We start from the raw sequence: 20,464 nt of genomic DNA on the forward strand, positions 1-20,464 counted from the left end.
CCACCTCCCCGGGTGCCCGGGGTCACTCACTGCTTGCTGCAGCCAAGCACGTCCTTTCCCGGCTGTGCAGCGCTGCAGCTGGTGCCACACTGCCCGGCTCCTGCCTCCCGGCCCTTCCCGGGGCAGCGGGAGCCACCAAGTGCCGGCTCCCTGCCCAGGCTCCCACGGTGCCTGGGGGCTGGAAAGCTGCACCTCAGTGGAGCTCAGCCCTTCCCAGAGGCTTCTCCAGAGCAGACTGGGAGCTGAGAGGTGCAGGGGGGCTGGGGGTTCTGCCGTCACAGGGGACAATGCTGCAACCACTGGGTGAGAAAGCAGTTTTTCCACTATGGGCGGCAACCAGAAGCTCTCCCTGCCCTGAGAGGTTTCAGCTGGTGAAGCTGGAGCCCACCAAAGCCTGGCTGGAGCAGGAGGCAGATCCTCTGGCCCAGCCGTGGGCAAGGAACCAGGCCTGAATCCAGCCACATGGCTCTGGGATGTGGCTCCCCATGGCAGGGACCCAGCAGAGACCAGCACCTCCCTGATGTGGTTTATTCTGCAGATGGAAGGTTTTCCCCATTGCACCAGTACAGAGACAGCAGAAAACACTCTGTCTGAGAAGCACTGGTGCTAGGGACACATGGCACAAAGCCCTGGCACAGAGGGGCTGGGAGTGCCAGGTGATGCTGCCGGTGCTCCCCCAGCCCCTCTCCCTGGTCAGACTCAAGGATGCCCTTGAGGTGGACACCACTATGGTCCACTGCTGGTCCCTGCTGCCCTGCAAATGACAGGCACCATGAGTGGGACCTGCCATGCTCCTGGCAGCCTCCATCCCTGCAGGCAGTCCTGCAGCAGGGCACGGCCATCCCTCACCTCCCGCTCCCCGGGAGCGTTTGTAATCCAGGATCACACCACCCCAAGTGCAGGTGCCCATCCCACCCCCTGCTCCACGGGTGCAACCCAGGGACCCGGCTCCACTTGTCTCCCCTCCTGGAGGGGAAGTGGCCGGATCCAGAGCACCCCAGGCATCCCTCAACACCAGTTACAAGAGCTCCATGTCCTCAGCATCATTCCAGCCCCATCTGGGCTTTCCACAAAGCCACTGGTCATGCTGCTGGCAGAGAGGAGAGTCCCAGCCTGCGTGTGCGGAGGGATGGGAAAGCGGCGGCTCTCAGAGCACAGACAGGTCATGGCAGGACTTGGAACGGAATTTGAGGGCCACTTTGCTGCTGTTCCTGGCCACCAGCCTGTCGAGGAAGCGCCGGGCTCTCTTGGTGAGGCTCTCCTTGCGCTTCTGGCTGGGCACGGGGCGTGTGCAGGACTCTTTGCCCCCTCGGCGCAGGCGGATCTGCCGCACTACCCCCTCGAAGAGCTCAGCCACGTTGTGCTGCAAAGCTGCCGATGTCTCGATGAACTTGCAGTCGAACACCACGGCGCAGGCACGGCCCTCTGCAAGGAAAGGGCAGGGAGGGGGCACAGCCCCGCTGGCACCCTGGGGGCTGGGGGACTGGCACTGCTGCATGTGGGGCAGCAGCTGCACGTCCAGGGACGAGGGGCCAAACACAGGAGAAGCAGCTGGACAAGGAGCCCAGGTGCAGGGCCCCCCTGGGTGTCCTGACGAGCCAGACACCCCGCTCCCCACCGCTCACCTTCAATAGAGACCTCGCGGCACCGCACCAGGTCGGTTTTATTCCCCACCAGGATGATGGGGATGTCCTCGGCCTGCCGTGCACGGCGCAGCTGGATGCGCAGCTCTGAGGCGCTCTCGAAGCTGCTCCGGTCGGTGATGGAGTAGACGATGACGTAGGCGTTCCCCACCTGCAGGCACTGGCTGCGGCACCAGTTCTCCTCACCCTGTCACCGCATGGGAAATGAGATGTCACTGCTCTGCAGGGGCCGCTGGCAGCCCTGCTGCTGCTGGGGGGAACAGCAGAGCACCCTAGCACTGATGGGACCTGCCAGCGTACCCCACCAGCCCCCATATCATGGGCAGCAGGCGTGTGGGTCCCATTAAAAAAATGCAGATTAAAAGCTCTTGCTTTTGGGGGGTGTTTGAGAGTTTCCTCCTCTATCAGCAACAAACAGGTTGTGGGCTCAGCCTGGCTTGGGGGCCTGAGGTTGATCCAGCATTGTAGGTGCAGCACCCTGCATGAACCAGGCCCTGCTCCCTGCCAGCCAGGGTGGAATTAAGCAACAGTGGAAATAAAGGGCCACTGTGGGGGTGTTACGGTGCTGGGGCATCTCCAGAAGGCACAGCTGTGCGTGCCAAATGCAGCCCCAGCCCACGCGGGTGCTGTGCCTGCGTTCAGAGCCTGGGCACTGGCTCCATCCCTGCTCCTGGGGACCAGTCGCTGCCCTGTGGCACCCACAGGAACACAGAGCCCCGGAGTGGAGGGAGGCAAAAGGGCGTTTCGGGGCAGGCAGTGACAGTGGTGCTGGCATTTCTGCCCAGGAGATGCCTTCACGTGCTGGGTGGAAGGAATGCCCTATGCCAGGCTCTTGGGGCCACTGCTCCGCCTGTTAAAGCGTGTGCCCTGGCTGGCAGCACTCACATGTGGATTTGCCCAGTCAGCTCCTTCAGCCCCATTCCCAAACCATTCCCATGCATTTCAAAGTGGACTGGCACCACACTCCTTCCACACAGCCCCTTGTCCTCCCCTCCTCGTGCGAGGGGGACCCTGTGCCCACACTGCTGCTGCTGTGCTCGCGGTGCCTCGGCACAAGAGCCCGCGCTGGCAAGAACACAGTGGGCAGCCTCCCATGCCAGGGAAAAGTGGGCAAAGAGCTGGTCAGAGATGGGACCCAGCACCTGGCTCACCCAGCATGTCCTCTACGCTGCAGCAAGGGCAGCGGTGGGCCCGGGACACGGCGAGGGAAGCCCCAGGGAGACCTTTGTGGCACTCAGAGGCCCTGAAGCTGTGGCCGCGCCCGTACAATGTCTCGTATGTCCCAGCTCACCCGGCCCCGCTGGCACCGTGGGATCCCCGGTGGCTGCTCCGGCTCCCAGGTGTCCATCACCAGCAGCGTGGTCTCCTCACCATCCACGCAGAGCGTGCGCTCATACACGGCCTCTGGAAGACAGCGGGAGAGCCCGGTTGGCGTGGCACAGCCCAGGCTGGAACACGGTGCTGGCACCGGGCTCCTCTCCGCCTCGCACGCAGGTTTCTCCCATCACGGGGCCGGACACAGCGCACCGCCGCGTCCTCCAGGCCCCCGGTGGGTGACCCTCAGAGGGGCCCCGAGCAGCGCCCCCACCAAGCACCCACCTCTGTGCTGCTCCAGCGGGTCCCGCTCCTGGACACCGGCGAAGAGGTTGACCAGGCTGGTCTTGCCCACGCCGGGGTCGCCCAGCAGCACCACGCGGTACCGGGGCTCGCCGGGCCCAGAGGAGCCCGAGGACTCGGAGGACCAGCTGCCCCGGGGTGCCGCGGTCCTGCCGCCGGGCTCGGAGGCGGACTGGCCAAGCTGGGGGTGGCGGGGCTCGCCCCCCGACGCGGCACCCGGTAGCCCCGGCCGCGGGAGGGGGGTGCTGGCCCTCCGCCGCAGCGGGCTCCTGCTCCCGCGCTGCGTGTTCAGGGTCATCGGCGGCACCGAGGGCAGCGGGCGGGGGGAGGCGCCCCCAGGGCCCCCGGCCGCGCCGCTCCCAGGGCCCGTCTGAGTCAGCAGCAGCTCAGGCACAACTTTCCCCGGGACAAGCTGGCTGCCGCCCGGCCCCGATGCTTTAAACACCGGGAGGTGGAGCCCCCTCGCCGCGGCCGGTCCCTCCCCCGCCGGGCACACCCCCGCCCGCACCGGCCCCGGCCGCCCTGCCCGGGCCCCGCAGGGTTCCCTGTGCCGGGGAACGGGAGTTCCCCCGGGGCGCGTCCCCTCGGTCCCCAGGAGCAGCCGGGGCGGGAGAGCGGCGGTGGCACCGGGCGGGATGCGCTGCCGCGGGCTCCGCCGCCTTCCCGTCCTGCGTGGGGCAGGTCCCCCGGGGACCCGGTGTCCCGGGGCCGGCTCGGCTCCATCTCGCGGCTGCGGGGGGCAGCGCAGGGCTCCGCCGCTTCGCCAAGTAAGGAGCGAGCCGAGCCCGGGCCGGTCCTGCCCGGTGCACGGCCCTTTGCCGGGACCGCGGAGCCCTGCTCGGCCGGCGTCACGGGGCACCGGCGCCAAGAGCCGGCGGTGGAAGCCGTGGCCGGAGCTCGCTGAGCACCGGCAGGAGCTGGTTTTGTTTGAACTCATCGGTTGGCTCAGACCTGCGCCAGTGCTGCAGCACTGCACCAAAGTGCCCAGCACGGGTCTGACCCCACACTGGGACACTAGTCTGGCCCATACTGGGATGCGCTGGCAGAGTGTCGTGGCACCAGGGCCATCCCAAGAACCCCTCATGGTCAGAGCACAGCTACTGGGAGGTCCTTTTTAGCTTCAGCCCCTCCGGTGTTACCGATACAGCACCAAGGGGCACGGCAGCACGTGGGGGAGGGCTGGCGATGGCTCCCTGATAGCTGTAGCTGTGGGGCTTGCCCCATGTGCCCTCCCAGGGCCTGCAGCCTGTGAGCGCAGCTCAGCCCATGCCAGTAACACCTTTACTGGACCACATAACCCACCAGCAAGATGCCCGGGAGGCTGAGCAGAGCTGGGATGGAGAAGCTGCTGACAGCAAAGGAGGCACTTTGTGGCTCAGCACCTCATCTGAGCCCGGCCACACTCTGCGCTGGGTGAGGGGCCTAGAAGAAGAGCCTGGCCAAGCATCAGATGAGTACATCTCCTTGGGGGGGATGCTGGGGACCACCTCGGTATCTGGCATGTGCCTGAGAGAGAGGGCAGTTAGGAGGGACAAAGCAAAGGGTGGGAATAAGTTGCCGTACTTCAGCTAGTTTGGTGAGATGAGGAGGAGAAGCTCCTGCATGGGCAAGGCAGGAGGTGGGTGACTGCTTGGGTGCTCTGTGTGGCACGCTCAGGGTTTGGAGGTGTCTTGTCCCCTGTACAGCAGCCCCATCACCAGAGAGCATAAGATGGGTGGTAGCTGTGCTATCTTCTCTGAGTCCCCAGGTATGCCTATCCCAGATGTTTTTTGTAGACGAATGAAGCTGGGTTAATTAGCATTGATAATATACAACTGTGGGTTGGCCGATGTAGATAAGGTGCAGGTGTGGCTGGTTAAGTGGTTGAGAGCCAATGAAGAGAGAGCAGCTGAGGAAGAAGCAGAGAGAGGAAAAAGCAAGAGGAGAGACAACATGTGCCCTAGGTGAGGAAAGGAGAAGGCAGGAGAGGGATGTATGAAGAGTATATTGGTAGGAGATGGTAAAAAACCTTGTTGTAGCTAGCTAGTTTGGAGAGTGCTTCAACAGGTTTTAAGTGGGGAGGGTGCAGATACTTTTTCTGGGACACAAGCAGCAGCTGGGGTGAGCAGGGGCAAAACTACTTTAAAACCAGAGGAGGGCTGTTGTGTGCAGCTTCTGTTCAACCTGAACCAGAGCCCAGCCTGACCTCCAGCTCACTGCAGCACTCTCTGGCTTTTCGGCTCAGCCGTCATGGTCTAGCCCAGCCACTAACCACTCTGCCTACAAAAGAAATTAGCTCCAAGCCTGCACCCTGCCATTAGATCATGCTTGCCACAGAGCCCCTCTGCAAGGCAGGCTCGGTGCTCGCTGGCCTTCCCAGAGAGGCACAGCCAGATATAACCTCCAGGGCTCTGAGGGAGAAGGAATGAAATTAGCTGCCCCTCACTGTCCATCCTGAAAGACAAACAGAAGTGCAGGCAGCCTGTTGGAGCAGCTAGGTTCATCTGCTTTCTCGCAGAGAGAAGACAAGCACAGCGGGCTGCGCTTGCTCAGGGCTGAGCTCATCCATCTCTGTCTCAGCCCAGGACAAACTGTGCGTCCAGAGTGCCCCCAGCGCAGGGCCTGAAGTTGGTGAAATGCTCCTGGGGCCCCATGAAGCAAGAGGATTTATAAAGAGGGGAAGCTGAAATGCAGATGGGAATGGATACGCAGGGGGCTACAGCTCCTCCAGGGTTCCAGGGGTTGCCAGCAACACACAGGGACCCAAGGAGGGCCAGCAAGAGTCCTGCACTCCTACGCACCCTTACACTCCCAGGCTGAGCGCAGCTCACTTCTGATTTTACTCTTTCAGGAAGCAAATCCAGTGCCTGGAACCAATGGGTTAATCAGAAACGAAGGGCTGGTGAAGTCGTGTGAAAAGTTGCAAGGAGGTCAGTGGGAAAGGGCTGAGGGATGGCGAAGAGGGCTCTGGCACAGGCTCCCGCCTGTCAGGGCGGGTAAGCACCAAATGCCTGACTTGTGATGTTACAGAAACTTTCCACTTGGGCCTTCCTGCTATTTTTAACTCTTTTTCCCAGCCACCCTCAGTAACCCCAGCCGCTATTGAGGCTAATTAATTCCCTTTTATTTATCATTTTTTATCAGAAAAAAAAAATTAAGTTGCTGTAATCCATCATACAGCTGCCCACCTCCCCCTGCAATCTCCTGATATGTTCTAGGCTTTCTCCCTGCTTTGGCTCGTGCCCCCACAGCACTGCAGCTGTACCTGGCTTCCAGCTAAACTCCAGGCCCTGGAGTGGGGCGTTCCAGCTCCTCTTGTCACCTGCACCATCACTGGTTTGCTGGGTGAATGTCTGCTCATCCCAAGGGATGATATTTTCATGCAAAATAACCCCTGCGTGCACGAGAGGCGCGAAGGAGGCGAGGGGCTGGCCCACACCTGCAGCAGTGGGATGCGCTGGGAAGGAATGACTGTTAACAGACATCTCTCTGCCAAGAACAATTTATATAGGCAGTTGCTGTAAATAAATGCACATATGCATGCTGTTCTGCACACAGCTACAGGTTTCTGACTACAGCATACCGGAGATTTAAACACATTTGATCCATTTTTTCTCAGGTTTTGTGATTTTTTGCGATTTGTCCTGCTCTGGGCAGGACCCCCGCTGCCGTGGGACAAGGGGCAGCATCACACCTTCAGCCTGCGTGGGTTTGGTGGAAAACAGCCTGTCACAGCTGGCTGTTGGTATGCTTCAGCCCACAGACTCAGCCTGTCTGGGTCTGTCCCTGGGGAGAGCCCAGTATTCCTGTGATCAAGCTGGTAGGGCCTTCTTCCCATCAATGCTAAGTGAGGAGTCACCTTACGCTTTGTAATTCTTATATCCAGTATCAGCACAGCGCACATGGGTAAGCAGGAGTGGGGATTACCCACAGCCTCCACTCGGGACGTAATTAGCTACCAGAGAACTGGGGCAGGGAAACACCAGTGAGAAAGATAACAAAGGTTTACTTTTTTGCTGCCAGCCCATGCTGACAACATTTTTTTACGTATTAGGGAAATGTCTGCCCATCTTGGTTCTCATAGAACATTGGTGCCATTTCATACAACCAAGGCGGCTCTAGATGGGCAGGACCTACCTTGACAAGGATGCTCCTCGCAAGCCTGCCCCTTGCCCTCAGTTTTGCTTCCCAACTGCAAAGCGAAAACAACAATAAAGTAAGTTAGTGTAGGCACAAGGGCCTTGAAAAGCTCTGCTGGTGCTGACCATCCCCAGCTGCAGCCACTAACAATCTCCACTTGCAGGCTGCACAAAGGGAAGGGACAGGATGAGACCAAGGATTGGTATCAGTTGTGGCTAGCTCCTAGCTGCTCTTAGGTGAGACCATGAGACCCTGCAACCGTCTTCCCAAGCAAAACCCAGCGTTAGCTGTGGGTTTATAGCTCAGGCTGGGTATAGGTTTAGCCATGATGTCTGTGGAAATGATGGGGTAGGGTTATTAGCGCTCAGTGCCAAAGACTCTGCAGGCTAAGGCCACAGAAAAAGAACCATGCATGTTCACTGGCCAGCCTTACTTAGGTCTGTAGAGAAGAACGTCAGCAAAGATCAGGTCTCTTGCACTCTGGTGAAGTGTCTGGATGCTTCTCTTCAGCTCACCAATCTCCTCCTCCAGGTCCTTAATAATCTGAATGAATGACGTTTCTAAGAGTTCTTTACTTTGCAATAGAAGCAGAAATTAAAGTTTTAAAGATTTTGCAAACAGCAGAGCTAGAAAACATCCCTCATGCAAGCAAGGCCTTAACAGGCTCCCTGAAACACCTGCTGGACTGCTCGTCCTCAGGTTGTCCTAACTGTCCACTGGGCTCCAGTGAAAATGGAAGGCAACGTACCCCACTAAGGCAGACAAAATATTCATGAAGGGCAAAGGCTGAGAGTGGCTGGCTCTGGCTGGTTCTTACCCAGCTTGCTCACCTCCCTTTGCCTCAGTATTTCATGTTGCAGACTGTAGTTGTTTATCACCATCTGCTTTGGGCCACCCTGGTGCAGCAACATCTCCTGTGTGGGTGAAGAGAAGAAAATCTTCTGAAGAAACTCCACGCTAACCACCAGGGTGAAGCCCTGATGCTGCCAGATGTCAATGCGGCCATGTCCAGATGCATCACTCATCAAGAAAATGATTTCTGCTCGAACCAGGTTTGGGTTCTAGCTCTAGAAAGAGACTGGTTGTGTTGATCATGGGACAAGACTGAGGAACTCAAGAGATCATTTTCCCAGGGAAAGGTTATTAATATTACTTGGGTAACTTACATTGCCTGTGCTTACAAATTCAGCTGTAAAAGGGCACAGCAGTTCTGCATCATAGCAGGCTGTAAATGGAGTCAGTAATTAATATTTTCTTAGTGCTCTCAAGCTGCTAACGCATGAAAAGTGCTAAGCACATCATGCAAGCCGGAACTGTGCAATAGGAGTTTCTCCTATTTTGGGAAGAATGACAGCAGTCCCTGCTCTGTAGTGCTGCATATAGTTTAATTTCCTCATTAATTTATTACAAACATATGTGTGCTACCACAGCGGTGTCACAGCCAATTAGCAAAGCAGCTACCTAAATAATGTAATAAAACAGGGACCATAAAAGCAGGGTGAATGTTGGGTCACGGTGCACTCGCCTCCATGCAGCAAACCCTCAGGAGTAAGCCTGAGACTGTTTCAACACATCAGACTACAGCAGAAACTCAGAAGTGCTCCTTGTGTACCCTCCCAGCTTGACAAACAGTTCCAGCACAGCATCAGGAGGGGAGCAGCAATGCCCTGTTACTCTCTGGGTGTTGGCTGTGCCATGCTATTGCTAACGGGCAATGTGTGGCAGCCCCTGCCCTGTCTCCCAGCTCCCAGAAACTGATCTCCCTTGCTGGAACATCATGTGAACTCCACAAATCTCCATGACTTTCTGTAATAGCACCTCTTGTTCCACCCATGCCTTCTCTTCCAGTTCCTCCAAGATGGCCTTCCCCATTTCTTCTGCCTTGTCTGTCTCCTCCTGAGGACAGCAGGAAGCGGTGCACAGAAACAACAGGAGCATTAGGCAAGATAACTACGGTGTTCCTTCATCCCCTGCCCTCTCCTTCCTCCCTGGCAATGCTGCAGGCAGGGAAGGAGAGGTCCCTGCATCTGCTGCTGCTCCTTCAGGTTCTGGATGCTGTGCTGCAGAAAGACTGTCTGGACAGCTTGTTCCAGATGCTGTCCATTGATGTAGGTCCACAGGATGTCCTGGAGAACCTGCACTTTTGATGTGACTTCATCCAGCTGCTGCTGGAGCTCTGACTGAAAATCAAAACAGAAAATCTCAACCCAGGGGTTCCAGAGCTTTGCTTCTTCACTGAGCCAAGGAGTCTGTCCTGCATTTGCCTGAGCCCTTCTTTCTACAGAGATTACACACCCTGAGGGAAGTGGCAATGGCCACCCCGAGTCAGACCACCTTGACCAGATCCTGCCCCAACAGGACGTACGTATGGCTGCCAAGGAGGCGATTCTTCCTATGCCCCTGAGCAGAGGCTGCCACCTGTCACAGGGCTCTCTCCCTCCTGACAGGCTGACAGGAAGATCATCCCCACAGAGCAAACAAGATTAATTTTCAGAAATGGAATTGTTTGACATTCAGAAGATCAACACAGTGTTTTTAACCTAGTAAGATGGAAAGCGAAGGTAATATGATCCTATAGACTGCATTTCACAGTAATGTGAGCAACTCACTTCCCAGATTCTTTTCCACTGTTTTTTCCATTTCCTGGAGCTCTGCCCTTGCTGTATCCAGCTGGTTCTGATTGAAGGTCTGCACCATTGCTTTCACCCTCTGCATGGGGAGAAATCCACTGCTTATTCCACAGAGCTCTGAAACGTCCCCCTGCACCATCCCTGACTGTGCTCTTGGGTGCTGCTGCTTGCATTAGCAGCACAGAGGGATCTGCCGCTGTGGCTGGTGCCAGTTCATGCACAGGAGCTGCTCTAGGAAGCAGGAGCCAGCTGGAGCCAAGGACATCATGGAGGGATGGATTTGGGCCATTACAGGGGTGACTACTGTTGCTTGGGTCAGTTACAGTCAAAGTGCTCTCACAGCTTTAAAGCATGGTCACAAAACAAGAGCAGCTCACAGGATCTTTGGGCACCAGGGAGCTCCCCCCAGGACTGGGGATGCCCCAGTCACACACTGTGCAGTGGAAGGGGCCAGGCAGCGCCTGACCCTTCTGCAGTACTAATGAGTAATGGGAAGTTCTCCATTCTGTTAAATTGGGTCTGTCGGTCAGCCCTAAAGCCTCACCTGAACTACTTCATACTGCTGCAGCAGGCTCCTGGCTTGCTTGGCAGTGCTGTTGTCAGTGTGCTGGATGTCCTTGATTAGCTGGTAGTCGGTCTCTGCCAGGTGGGTGCTAAGCTGCCTCAGCTCCTCAATGGTGTTTTTCTTCAGATTAATCAGATTCTACAGGAAATTGTGAATTATAGTGTTGGAGACTCCACCAGTCCACCTGCCCCAAGTTTTCTTACCATCGTCTGCCATCCCCGGGACGTTCCCATCCCAGGGTAAGGCACTCTGACTTCCCCCATACAGTACACCCCTGCTCCCATGTTCCTTACTACCAGCTGCACGGTCACCATGTTTTACAACCATCTTTCACCTACTAAAAAGCTGTGGTAGTGTCCTCCACCTCAACTCTGCTAGACTGAGTAAATCTGATACCAACAGTCTTTTCTAACAGGTCACATTTCCTAAATCTCATCCCTCCTGCTGCTACAGTCTGGACTCTCTCTTGGTTTCTCTTAATTTTTCTTGATAGACAATATCAAGGATAGATTTCACCAGCATTAAGCAGAGCAGCATAATTACCTCCAGTGTATTAATAAATAAACACATGCCATTTTGCAAGAACAAGTCAGGCTGCTAGAATTTCCTCCATAAAGGCAGCTGGGGTAACTGCATGGATTTGCAACCTGCATCCCAGCACTGGGTATCTGTGGCACGTACTGTGGTAATTTTGATCTCTTCCAAGGTTTTAGCTAGTTCAGCCTTCTGAAGAGCTGATTTCCTCTGAGTAGAACTTCTGTATTTCTCTTGGGATGATGTCTCTGAAGGCAAGGGTGGTTTTCTACTTGGTATAAATGCAACTAGTAAAACAAAAAAATACCTACCCAAAACAAAAAAGAAAAAGGCCTGTGCTTATTTCACAGCCCAGTTTCAACACCTTACATCTAGTCTCTCTTATCATATGTGGCTGAGGGAAATAAATGAACAACTGAGAGACTGAATTCAAACCTTCCACAGCGTCAGCAAAAGCTGCTCACAGTTCCAGCCCAGGAGCCCAGCCTACAGAGCACTCCCTGGCCTTTGCTAGTTCTCCCTCTTTATTCTCAGCATTTCACCTTGGGTAATTTGCTTTTTGTGTTTTTTGCTGAATGTCTCCCTGCAGAAAGCACTGGGTTAATGCAGAAGTGGCACCGGTGGGCCAGGGCAGCAGGGTGGTGTATCAGGGAATCTCTCCCAGCCTGGCTTGTTCTCCCCTTTCTTCTTGTCCTCATCAGTGAGCGGTGGCCAAGTCATCCTGTGGGCTGGAGATTTCCTTTCCTCTGCTTCTGCCTTCTGCCATTTGCTGTAATCCTAAACTCAGCACAACAGTTAGCACAGAAAAGCCGGGGCATCAGAGGAAGTTGGTGAGCAGAGACCTCTCTGAACTGACCCACAGTTCCAGCTCCCCTCCGCAGCTCCTCTGGGGCTCCCAGGTGCCCCTTGACCGGCCTGGAGCAGCCAGTTTCCAGGCCTGGTTGAGAGACACTGCAAGTGTCATAAACCCATGGGAACAGGAGTCTTACTATTCTCTTGAACTCTTCCACAATACTGGGGAGCGGGCCCTGTGCATCCATCTCCAGGCAGGCTCTGGAAGGCAAAAGCATAACGCCACTGAAGCGGCTGAGCCCCACAGTGCTGCCTGTCCCCAGGGATAAGCCCCTGTGGGTCCAAAGTCTGAGCAGAGCCAGGGACACTCCTGGGTTATTGTACCTTAGTGAGCCCCATAGTCACCTACCCCCCCTGCCTCACTGGGGAGCTCCCTAGCTATCCTCTTAGCCCGCCGGCGAGCCCCCCTCCCCACCCCAGGCCCGCCGGGGACTCCTCCTGCCTGTCCCCTACGGGGACACTCCCCGGCCCACTCCTTTGTCCTCCTGGGAGCCCCTCACCCACCCGGGAGCCCACTTCGCCATGGCCCCCCGCCATCCTCCTGCGCCCCGGGGTTCCCCCCGTACCCCACGGCCCCCGCGGATGCCCCGTACCCCGCAGATGCCCCGTTTCCCGGCCCCGTCCCGGTCTCCATGGCGACAGCAGGCGGAGCGGAGCGGGGCCCGCGCCCAGGGAAGAGCGCCCCCTGCCGGATGTGCACGGCAGGAGCCCGGCGGCAGAGGCACGGGTTCGCACCGGGAAGGGATCAGCCGGGAAGGGATCCACGGGGGCGGGATCTGGGTGCCCGGGCCTGGTGGGAGCCGGGCCAGACCGGAGAGCCCTGCGGGGCGGGGACTCGGCTGCTGAGGGAGAGCAGAGCCCGCGGCGGTAGCACCGAGCGAGGCCTGGAGAGCCCAGCGCAGGGCGGGCCATGCGCAGCGTGGCGGTGAGCACGGGGCAGCCGCCTCAGGGCCCCGCAGAGCCCTTCCGCGGCACCGGCGTTCCCGGGCTAACGTGCACGCAGCCGGCCCCGCCCGGGGGGCCAGGGGGAATGGCCGGGCAGGTGCACGGTGCCAGGGTCAGACGGTGACAATGGCTCCCCACTGCCTCCGTGCAAGGCCCAGCATGACAGGGAAGCCGCGGTAGAGGGTTGTGTGGTGGTTCCCGGGCAGCGGGGCTCAAGGTGGGTGTGGGCAGAGCCCTGGGGTGCAGGGCAGGCCGCGGGCCGCGGTGCCCAGTGTAGGCGCTAGTGCAGTCTCCGGTGCCAGGCGTGGGCCGTGATGCCCGGCATGGGCCATGGTGCCCACTGTAAGCTGAGGTTCCCAGTGTGGGCCGCGATGCCTGGCAGAATCCCCGTAGCCTGGGCCTGGCCGCGATGCTGGGCATGGGCCGCGGTGCCAGGCGTGGGCCACGGTGCCCGGTGTGGGCCGCGGTGCCCGGTGTGGCCCTGATGCCTGGTGGAGTCCCCGGTGCCCGGCGTGGGCTGTAGTGCCCGGAGCTGGCAGCGGTGCCCGGTGTGGGCCGAGGTGCCCGGTGTAGCCCGCGATGCTTGGTTGAGTCCCCGGTGCCCGGTGTGGACCGCCGTACCCGGTGTAGGCCGTGCTCGGGCCCCTGTTACCACAGCAACTGGCGGCGGCGGCGCAGCCAATGGGCGCGCGCCCTGCGGCGGGCCCGCGCGCCACGGCGGCAGCCAATGGGCGCGGCCCCTGGCGAGCAGCCCGCGGTCTCCGGGGCAACAGGTCCGCCGCCGCCGCGCCATTGGTGCCGCCCGCAGCCCCGCCGAGGGGGCGGGGTCTGGCTGGAGGGGCGGGGTCTGGCTGGAGGGGCGGGGTCTGGCGGGGCTGCGCCGCGGGGGGTAAGGCCCCACTCGTGGCACCGGCGGGCAGCCCCGTGGGCCGCCGCCCCCCTGACCCGCCGGGAGCCGAGCCCTGCGGAGACGCTGCTGGGTCGGGGAGCGGCGGACACACATACACAGGCGCGTCCACGAAGCATCGGCCTTCCCAGGGCGCAGGGGGCCGAGCGCTGCAAGCCCCACCGGGGATCGCGGGGGCTGTCCCTGGGCCAGGGATCTGCCGAGGGTACTGGGGGCAGTGGGGGCCCGGTGAACCGGCGGGGCCGGGCACCGGGAGCAGCGTCCCGGGGGGATGCTCAGTGTCCGGGAGCGTGGAGCCGTGCCCGGGCCGGGGTGCAGCTCCCAGGGGGCCGCGAGGCGTGTGGGGGCTCCCGGGGGTGCCCACGTGCGGGTCTAGGGGGCACCGGGGTGGCCACACAGGGGGAGCAGCGGATACCGGCAGGGTTTGGGAGCATCCCCGAGTGGGTACCGGAGGGCACGGAGGAGTCCCGAGGGGCCCCGGCCGGGGTACTGGGACGCTGGTGAAGGTACCGAGGGGTGCTGTGCTGCTCGGGTGAGGGCATCGGCGGCTACCGGGGTGCTGCGGCGGCGGTACCGGGGGGTACCGGGGCGTGCCGCCCTGCCATTCTCTCCAGCAACCCTTCTCCGGAGGGCGCCCATTGGCGGAGCTGGATATTCCCCCCCGCCCCGCGGCCAATGGGCCGGGGGGGGCGGTGCCTCCCATTGACAGAACCGGCGCGGCGGTGTTTACCGGGGGCGGCGCGGGGGGCGGAGCGGCGGCGCCTATAAGAGCGGCACCGGGGGGCGTGCGGCTCCTGGGCTGCCCGCGCCGCCCCCGCGCACCCCCTGACCCGGACCCGCCGCAGCATCCCCGCATCCCCCGCCACTGGAGCAGCCACCGACTTCACTGGGGAAGCATCCCCGGGGCGGCGCGGAGCCCCCGCGGCGTGCAGCATCCCTGGGCCGGTACAGAGCATCCCCGAGCGAGCGCGGAGCATCCCCGGACCAGAGCGCTGCGGAGCACCCCGGAGGCGGAGGCCACAGGGCCGGCTCGGGGTCCCTCCGGAGCATCGCAGCGGCCGCCGCTCCGGCGGAGCCGCCCCCGCCGTGCGCCCCCAGGCCCCGGCGCGGCCCCCTGCGCCCCGCCCCGCCGCCGCCGCCCGCTCCGCACAATGGGGGCGGCGCGGCGCGGCGCGTAGCGGCGGGCGGGGAGGCGGCGGCGGCGGCGGCGGGCGGGGAGGAGGAGGAGGAGGAGGAGGAAGAGGAGGAGGCGGTGTGGTCCCGGGCCCCGGCATGGTGCAGCGCGGCACACGGGGCCGGGGCGTGGAGGCTCGGCGGGAGCCCTGCGCCCCGCTGCCCACCCGCGACGCTGAACCCGCCTGGTGCAAGACGCCGAGCGGGCACATCAAGCGGCCCATGAACGCCTTCATGGTGTGGTCGCAGCACGAGCGCCGCAAGATCATGGACCAGTGGCCCGACATGCACAACGCCGAGATCTCCAAGCGCCTGGGCCGGCGTTGGCAGCTCCTCCACGATTCTGAGAAGATCCCCTTTGTCAAGGAGGCTGAGCGCCTGCGTCTCAAGCACATGGCCGACTACCCCGACTACAAGTACCGGCCTCGGAAAAAGGGCAAGGTGGGCACCGGCACATCCCGTCCGCGGCTCCCGGTGAAGATCAAGCCCTCCGTGCTGGGCCGTGTCTCCGCCAGCCGCCGGCAGCCAGCCAAGCCGCCCGACGCCTCCCAGAAGCCCATGCCAGAGGTGCCCACTGAGGACCGCACCGTGGCACCCGGCACAGCCACCTGGCACCTGGCACCCAGCGGGGAGCATGGCCCCCAGGAGCCCCCTGCATCCCCAAGCCCCACTGCCACCTGCCCTGAGCCGGGGAGGTCACCGGAGAGTGAGTCCCCCTCTCCCATGTCAGCCGGGTCTCCTCCCTCCTCCTTCAGCTCCTCTGATGAGGAGCTGGAGGAAGAGCTGCTGGGGGTCCTGCCAGGGCGCGCCCCCACCAGCACTGCTTGCGGTGCCCTGGACTGGTCCGTCTTCGACAAGGACCATGACCTCTTCCCGCGGGGAGGCTCCTCGCACTTCGAGTTCCCGGACTATTGCACGCCTGAGGTGACGGAGATGATAGCGGGGGACTGGCTCATGTCCAGCATCTCAGACTTGGTCTTTACCTACTGAGTCCCGTGCTCTGCAGGTAATGCTCTTTTTTTTTTTTTTTTTTTTTTTTCCCCCCCCGCCCCCACAATCAGGTCATAGAAAAAAAAAACCACAAAAAAAACCACCCACAAAAAAAAAAAAGAATCGAAACCAGCTGTTTACATGCAGGAATCAGGTATTTTGCCTTGAAGCCGCTGGAAGGCAGAGCTCCCTGCTCACCCTACCCCCCCCCGGCACACACCCACTCCTCGTCTGTCTGTCTGGCTCTCGCCTCGTGGCCGTGGGATGCGTGGCTGACCGCCGTGGTTATTTGCCCGTGAAATGCAAACATCTCATCGGGTTTTCATTGTCAGTGCCTGGCCCGTTCTCCCCGTGGCTCTGGCCGTGGCGGTGCTGCTGGCCATGGCTGCTCCCAGCTGCTCCCATCCCTGCCAGTGCTGCCCAGTGCTCCCTCCCGCTTGCTGGGCAGCCAGAGCACCCACACCGGCCCCAGCTCTTGGTGCCCATCCCGCCCGATTCCTTTGGGAATGGCCAATTCCTTTTGCTTTTTGACTGCATTTAAAGCACAGTTTCAATTTTTTCCTCTTCCCTGTTGTTGCAGCCCTTGGGGAGGGATGCGGAGCCATGCCTCCCTGCCCAACGCCCCATTTCGTCGGGGTCCCCAGCTTTGCGGGGTTGGTGTCCCACAGGATCAGCTCTTTCCCTGTGGCGCGCGCTCCCCACTGCTCACTTTGGGAAGAGCGAAGTTGCACACACGTGATCCGCACGTGGATGTGGGAGGCTGTGTTTTGCCTCTCGCCAGGCGGTTGTGCAGAAGGGGCTGTGCCGTGGGGGGAGTCCGTGCCCGGAGCCACCCCAAACCCTGGTGGGGATGAGCCCTTCCCGAAGCAGCCAGCCCCCATTTTAGCCTTGGACCGGGTGCCCGTGCAGGACCCACTCTGGGCTGGCTCGCTTTGGCCAGTGGAACCAGGTCCCACCGTGCCCGGCTGTGGCAGGCGATGGTGGCGGGGAGCAGGAGGGCAGGGATACTGCGGGAAATCTGCCTTAAGCAACCACCCGGATGGGGCTGAGAGCAGCGGCAGCGATGCCGGTGAGTGCATGGGGTGTGGGTGATGCTCTGGCACGGTCCTCCATGCATCGCCGTGCCATGCCCCGCTGCCAGCTTCACCAAGAGCAGGGCATCCCGGCAGAGTGCTGCCAAGGAGATTCCCGGCAGGAAAGGTCCAGCCGCAGCAGCTGCTCCAGCTGGCTTTTTCTTTGCTTTTCCTAATGGCTTCTTCCTGCAACGAGCCACCTCCTCCGGAGCCAGGGAGCACGTGGCCGCAGTGCTGGCTCGGCGGTCATGGGCTGCAGTTGTGGGGCAGGGGCTGCGCTCAGGTACGGCTGTGCTGTGGGGGGTGCCGGTGGGGACCCCCACCACCCTGGGCTGCCAGCCCTATGGCCATGGCCGGGGCTGGCAGCACCTGAAGGAGTCGTCCTGGGCTCATCAGGGACTGCTGCTTGAAGCACCCTCTGACGTTTACCCTGGCCCCGATTCTCCAAGGGCTCTGGGTGTGCACAAGCCCCTCTGGCCCTTTCTGGGAAGTGGGGTGCTGGGGGCAGCGGGGCACCTGCTCCCTGGGGCTCTGCCTCCCCGATTTGGGGCTGCCGGTTCTGCTGGTCACAGGCGGCCCCGTGCTTGTCTGTTGCTGTGGGGCTGGATGGAGCTGTGACCTGGGGAAGAGCACCCCCCACACCGGGTCCTGGCACCCCCCCAGTATGGCTCAGAGCTGGGACCTGCCTGGCCTCACTGCCGGAGGTGCCAGTGGCCCTGGCTCAGCCGTAGGGAAAGGCACTGTGATGCCGGGAGAGGTGTGTCCCCGGGCTCTTTGCAGGGATGCTCGGTGTCCCCCATCCCCATCCCGGGTGGCCTTGGGGTCCCCGCCAGGCACCCCCCTGACGGCCAGCCATCAGCATTGTAGATGTGTCGGTGTGTAGCGGTAGCTGTACGTGTGTGTGTCGGCATTGCGTTAGCCATGGTGTTTCAGTAGCCCCGGTGCGGGTGCCAGCCTGTGCAGGCAGGTGGGCATCACGCATCAGACACGTGTCCCCCGTATAGAGCGCGACCCTGTCCCTGCCCCCCCGGCCGTTCCCCACCGGACCCAGTCCCACCCAAGGTGGAAAAGCCAAATAAGCACCAGGCCAGCCGCAATGCCGGCAGCCTGCTCCTGCCTTGCCGCCGCCCTGGGGGGGGGATCTGCCTTCCCACTCCCCGGGGAGCCCTGTGCCAGGAGCACCCCAAGCCCCCTGCCATGTGTGAGCTGGGGTTGGGGTTCCCATGGGCTCCCGTGGCCCCGGGGCTCTCTGATGCGCACAGATGTTGCTCAGCACCTCGGTGCCTTCTTGGGGTGCGCGGCTGCCCTGTGCCATGGCCAGGGGCGCTTGGGAAAGGTGCCGAGGCCACAGGTCACCTCTCCATCCCCATCTGTGGGGAAGCCAAAGCCCCCAGGTATCAGCAGGGCCTGAAGCCGTAGCGAGGGTCCCACATCAGACATGTGCTCTGCCGGTCCTACAGCTTGGGACTGCATCCCCTGTTCCCAGCGGGGACAGGGGTGGCCCAGGGTCTCTGCAGTCCCCTGCATGCTGTGCATCGCCTGTGGGCTGGGTCACTCCCTCCACGGACTGTCAGGTGAAACTTTTCCTCAGGAGCAGGTTCTGGGTCAGCACCAGAACCAGAGCCAGAGCCGGGCCCCCCCCCAGCCCTGGCCGCAAGCACAACACCATCCGCTTCGTCCCTGTCCCCATCTGCGTCCCCTTCCTGCCTCCTCCTCGAGACTCGCTGGGTGTGTTTGTCAGGGGAGAACCGTTGTGGACAGTGGTGGATTTTCTGTGCTGTGTGGTTGTAGTTTTTAGAGACCCCCCCAGCGTGCAGACCCCTCCTGCTGCGCCCCTGCCTCCCCGCTGCCCGGTGCTGGCTGGCATGCATGTGCGAGCGTGTGTGCGTGCGCGTGTGACATCCCGTCATCACTAGAGACAAAGCGAATAATAATAATAATAATAATAAATTAATAATAAAAATAAACCAAACCTCTCTCAGGAAGAAGCCGCCCCGGCGGCGGCCAAGCGGGCCGGGGGCCCCGGGAGCCGGCGGGGCCCCGGCGCAGCCTGCGGACGGGCACCAGCGCTCGGGGTCACCTTTGTAGTGTTGTGTTAGTGAAGGGTTCCTGTATCTGTCGTCTTGGAGAAATAGGCTTTTAGCCGAGGCACAGCCCCAGCCGCGGCCCGTTCCGGAGGGGTGTGACGCAGCTGGCTCCGGTGCTGCAGAAACTCGGCTAACGGTTATCCTGACTGTTGTGATTATGGAATAAAGTGTGTTGGTCTGCTCCCTATGGCTCTGGCTCCTCCTGCACCGCCTCGCTCCTTCCAGGGGGGGTGTGGATCTCCAAGGGTGATGGGGGTGCCCAGGGGAATGTGGGGTCCCAGTGAGATGTGGCATTCCCAGGGCGATGCAGGGTCCCAGGGAGATGGGGATCCCCAGGGGGATGTGGGGTCCAAGGGAGATGTGGTATTCCCAGGAGGATGTTGGTCCCCGGTCCTGAGCATCCAGTTCCCAGCCACGTCAGCTCCCACCCTGGTCCCGCACTGACCATCCCCTGAGGAGGGCTGGATGTTCCCAGGAAGCCATGCCACGCTGCTGGGGGGTGTGAGCCTGCACCTCTGTGTGTGTGTGCGTGCACATGTATGTGCATCTCCTTGCATGTGTGCAAGCAGCTGTGTGGTGTGCAGTGCACATTGTATGCAGGCTGGACACATACACCGGGTGTGCATGGGGTGTGTGGCTGCACAGCATGTGTTGGCGTGTGTGCACATGCATGCACTGTGCAGTGTGTGCTCTGTGTGTGCCTGTGCATGCGTGTGCTCCCTGTGTGCCTCTGCATGTGTGCTCCATGTGTGCCTGTGCATGCGTGTGCTCCCTGTGTGCCTGTGCATGTGTGCTCCCTGTGTGCCTCTGCATGTGTGCTCCATGTGTGCCTGTGCATGCGTGTGCTCCCTGTGTGCCTCTGCATGTGTGCTCCATGTGTGCCTGTGCATGCGTGTGCTCCCTGTGTGCCTCTGCATGTGTGCTCCCTGTGTGCCTCTGCATGTGTGCTCCATGTGTGCCTGTGCATGCGTGTGCTCCCTGTGTGCCTCTGCATGTGTGCTCCATGTGTGCCTGTGCATGCGTGTGCTCCCTGTGTGCCTCTGCATGTGTGCTCCATGTGTGCCTGTGCATGCGTGTGCTCCCTGTGTGCCTCTGCATGTGTGTGCTTCATGTGTAGGTGCCTGTGCATGCATGTGCTCCCTGTTTGCCTCTGCATGTGTGCTCCATGTGTGCCTGTGCATGCGTGTGCTCCCTGTGTGCCTCTGCATGTGTGTGCTTCATGTGTAGGTGCCTGTGCATGCATGTGCTCCCTGTTTGCCTGTGCATGTGTGCGCTGTACCTGCTCTGTGCACGCGCAGCCCCAGCGGCTCCCCCCGCGGGGAAAGGCCA

General features: G+C 61.0%; 3 protein-coding genes across 3 annotated transcripts; 1 reads left to right on the forward strand and 2 right to left on the reverse strand.

Annotated features, from left to right (window-relative positions):
- Window positions 1–514: 514 nt before the first annotated feature.
- Window positions 515–3,683, reverse strand: REM1 (RRAD and GEM like GTPase 1). The gene is made up of 4 exons (XM_027790285.2): window positions 3,243–3,683; window positions 2,935–3,047; window positions 1,626–1,830; window positions 515–1,425 (listed from the first exon to the last, which is right to left on the reverse strand). The coding sequence occupies exons 1-4, from the start codon at window positions 3,556–3,558 to the stop codon at window positions 1,148–1,150; spliced, it is 912 nt and encodes a 303-aa protein (XP_027646086.2). The 5' UTR covers window positions 3,559–3,683; the 3' UTR covers window positions 515–1,147.
- Window positions 3,684–7,678: 3,995 nt separating this feature from the next.
- On the reverse strand, window positions 7,679–12,594 carry C9H20orf96 (chromosome 9 C20orf96 homolog). Its single transcript, XM_027790284.2, is given in 11 exon segments — window positions 7,679–7,922; window positions 7,999–8,005; window positions 8,139–8,293; window positions 9,165–9,273; window positions 9,405–9,555; window positions 9,989–10,088; window positions 10,554–10,712; window positions 11,256–11,395; window positions 11,774–11,885; window positions 12,098–12,161; window positions 12,527–12,594. Coding segments are annotated over 11 exon segments (1,179 nt in total). The 3' UTR covers window positions 7,679–7,808.
- Window positions 12,595–14,193: 1,599 nt separating this feature from the next.
- SOX12 (SRY-box transcription factor 12) lies at window positions 14,194–19,318 on the forward strand. Its single transcript, XM_055814688.1, has 2 exons — window positions 14,194–15,991; window positions 16,123–19,318. The coding sequence occupies exon 1, from the start codon at window positions 15,085–15,087 to the stop codon at window positions 15,973–15,975; it is 891 nt and encodes a 296-aa protein (XP_055670663.1). The 5' UTR covers window positions 14,194–15,084; the 3' UTR covers window positions 15,976–15,991; window positions 16,123–19,318.
- Window positions 19,319–20,464: the final 1,146 nt, after the last annotated feature.

The sequence above is a fragment of the Falco peregrinus genome, chromosome 9 (genome assembly GCF_023634155.1).
Source record: "Falco peregrinus isolate bFalPer1 chromosome 9, bFalPer1.pri, whole genome shotgun sequence".
Lineage (NCBI taxonomy): Eukaryota > Metazoa > Chordata > Aves > Falconiformes > Falconidae > Falco > Falco peregrinus.